A 3,168-nucleotide genomic window follows, 5' to 3' on the forward strand; every position below is an offset into this window, starting at 1 on the left:
CAGTAATTTTAATATGGCATAAATAATTAATTGTAATGTTTCATTTCTTAAGTAGGCTCCATGCCCAAAGCAGAGCCCAACATAGGACTTGAACTCACAACCCTGAGATCACGACCTGAGCTGAGATTAAGAGTCAGATGCTTCACCAACTGAGCCACCCAGGTGCTCCTGTAATGTCTAATGTCTATTAATAAAAAACTTTAAAATTTTTATGGAGTGCGTGGGTGGCTCAGTCAGTTGAGAATCCAACTCTTGATTTCAGTTCAGGTCATGATCCCAGGGTCATGAGTCAAGCCCCATGTCACTTTCCATGCTAAGCATGGAGCCTGCTGATTCTCTCTCTCTCTCTCTCTCTCTCTCTCTCTCTCTCTCTCTCTCTCTCCCTCTCCCTCTCCCTCTCCCTCTCCCTCTCCCTCTCTCTCCCTGAGCCCCTCTCCCCTACTCACGCTAACATTTAAAATAAAAAACACTTAAATAAAAAAATAAGCAATTAAGTTCTTCACCTTTTTAAAATGATTCTTGCTCTGGTATTATTTGTAGGAATACTTGAACAACTTCAGCATCATAGGAATTCAACAAGGAATGTTAGTAATAACAGTAAAATTACTAATAATTATTACCATTTCTTGATTATTTACTGTGTATCATACACACGACATACTTTATTCTATTTAATACAATAAACCTATGATGTAATTATTATTCCCATTCTACAGGCCAGGAAACTGAGGCTCAAAAAGACAGAATAACTGCCCATAGTCATGTAACTTACAAGTGTTGGAGCTGAAGTTCAGTCACTTAGTTATGTACAAATTCTGGACTTTGTCAGCAGATGAGTAGACCTGGGTCCCCATCCTGGCTCTGCTGTGCTAGCTACTAGATGTGATACCTATGTCTCTGCCTTCACCCACTGAGCCTTAATGTCGCCTATAAAATTTGTTTAACAATAACTCTCTCACAGAGTTGTTGAGGGATTTAAATGAGAAAAGGGGGATGTAATATGGCTGGCACCAAGAGACAGCCAATATAAGAAAATCAGCCACCACCCCTCATTGCTGGGCCCCTTATTACCTCTCTCCCTCCCCTCTCTTTGTGGAGGGGTGGGGCAGGATTGGAGAGGAGAGAAAGGGTAAACTAGCTCCTGCAGTGAGGTGCAGAGGTTGGAATTCCAAGCCTGGCTCCTCTAAGTGAGGACAGAGCGAGGTGAAGCACAGGTGTCTAAGAGAAATCCCACCCAGGGTGTGGCTCAGATGCCTTTCTGCGTGTGAGAGGCAGGGTGGAGCTGGATCAGGAAGATCTCACCACAGCTTGAAGCAGCCACACTTGTTTGTGAGGAGAGCCCTGAGGTTGCTGCTCATCTACCAGATCTCGCTCTGTTGGCCTTAACATACACACGGAGACCATGGGTAACTTAGAGGGACATGTGCTGGCAGGGATGTGCTTCCTCATCTTTGCTCTCTACTACTCAGTGATGGTGTCCTTGGCCTTGCTACGGGGACAGAGGTTTCTCAAACCCCCTCTGCCCCCAAGGGAGAAGCGAGGACGCAGGTGGTGGCGGCTGGTACCTGTGGAAGGAATGATGAAGATAGCGGTCGCCCTGGCTGGCATCATGGGTGAGCTCTTCTACCCCCCAGGAGTAAACCGGCTGATGATGGTAGACTGGGAGGACCCTCGGCGGCCGTTCGTGTTCTGTACCAACTGGTATCACATCACCATGTATGGGTTTTTCATGCTCAGTGGCGTGGTGGACATTGTGAGCCAGGCGTGCCAGGCGCAGCAGAACGCGAAGGTGGAGCGAGCGGCTGAGGCCCTGGCCTTCTGCGTGCTGGTTCTGCTGATGGCGTGTCACGTGGAGAACAAGAGCCCCCTGGAGGTCCGCACCCACCTGCTGTTTGTGGCGCTCACCTTCCTGATTAGCCTGGTGCTCATCATAGAAGTCTGGGTCCCTGACCAACCCTCGCTCTGGGTGCTAAAGACCTGGATGGGGCTGGCGCTCAGCAACTGGATGCTGCAGCTGGGTGTGCTGATGTACGCCCCTCTCTCCGGGCAGCCCTGGAGGGCAGAAAACCCTGTGGACCTCGCCTTCCTCCCACTCTTCTTCTGCTGGCACCTGGCCTTGGCAGCTCTTGTGCTGGCCGCTATCTATGGCCTCTGCAGCCTCTGGCACCGTCGCTTCTCCTCGCAGATGGAAGTCCCACACGCCAAATACCAGCTGTGTCCCAGGAGCTACAGCAGCGAAGACCTGGAGAAGCTCGGGACAGAGGCCATGCTGCAGGAAGGGGGCATCTAGGTACAGAATCTGTGTTGTGCCTTTTGTCATGGGAGCTTTGCGGGTACCCACTGTGTGCATAGCACAGAAAATGTCCTGGGATCTACAGCATGCCTTTCTGTCATCGGAGCCACCTTCTCTTCCTAAATAAACCTTTCCACTTCTGGGATTACTTCAGTTTATCCCTCGGTTCTTTCCAGGTCTGCCTCTTTTCCTGCCTCACTGCCTCACTGTTCCGCATGGTTCCTGAAAATGGACTCGTGAAGAGTGAGAACAAGGAGGGGGGCTTTTCTCTCACAGCTTTTGGGATGCAAGAGGAGGAAATGAAAATGAGGAAATAGAGGGAGATGGAGGCCCGCTGGGGACCCAGGGGGGTTCTATCGGTTTGAGGCAGAGCTGGTGGCTCAGTGTGCGCCTGCAGTTGAAGTATTTAAATGTGTGTTAAGAGAAGGGGTCCATTTTTGCATAACGTTGAGGACTTCTGCTTCTCTTCATTTTTCCGTTTCCTTTACACTAAGTGTAGCAGGATGAAGACCTTGTTTCCTTATTGTATAGTTGTTTTTAATCTATACTGAAAAAGGCTACATCCGTTTTCTGAGGGGGGAGTGGGGAAGGGGTGACAATCAGTTTAGCAGGGGCTCAAGTCTGAGAGGAGGAAAAGGGGAAGGAAGTCCCAAAGGAAACAAGGATGACTGAAATATAATTTTCAGGTTTTGCTGGGATGCAAAACTCCATTGTTCCTACTCTCTCAGTGAAGTCTGTGATGCAAGTATAAGTGTGTCTTGTGTGAGTGCTTCTGGAGCGAGAGCAAAGAGAAGGTTCAGATGTCGGTTGGTGGGAGCAGAAGGGGAAGAACGGCTGTGAGATGTGGGGTGCAAATGAGCTCAGTGGTTCTGAAG

At 49.2% G+C, this 3,168-nt stretch overlaps 1 protein-coding gene across 1 annotated transcript; it reads left to right on the forward strand.

The window, feature by feature from the left end:
• Positions 1 to 1,435: 1,435 nt before the first annotated feature.
• LOC115291186 (transmembrane epididymal protein 1A-like) lies at positions 1,436 to 2,290 on the forward strand. The gene has a single exon (XM_029938735.1). The coding sequence runs from the start codon at positions 1,436 to 1,438 to the stop codon at positions 2,288 to 2,290; it is 855 nt and encodes a 284-aa protein (XP_029794595.1).
• The last annotated feature ends 878 nt before the right edge of the window (positions 2,291 to 3,168 follow it).

Source organism: Suricata suricatta, chromosome 5 (assembly GCF_006229205.1).
Source record: "Suricata suricatta isolate VVHF042 chromosome 5, meerkat_22Aug2017_6uvM2_HiC, whole genome shotgun sequence".
Classification (NCBI taxonomy): Eukaryota; Metazoa; Chordata; class Mammalia; order Carnivora; family Herpestidae; genus Suricata; species Suricata suricatta.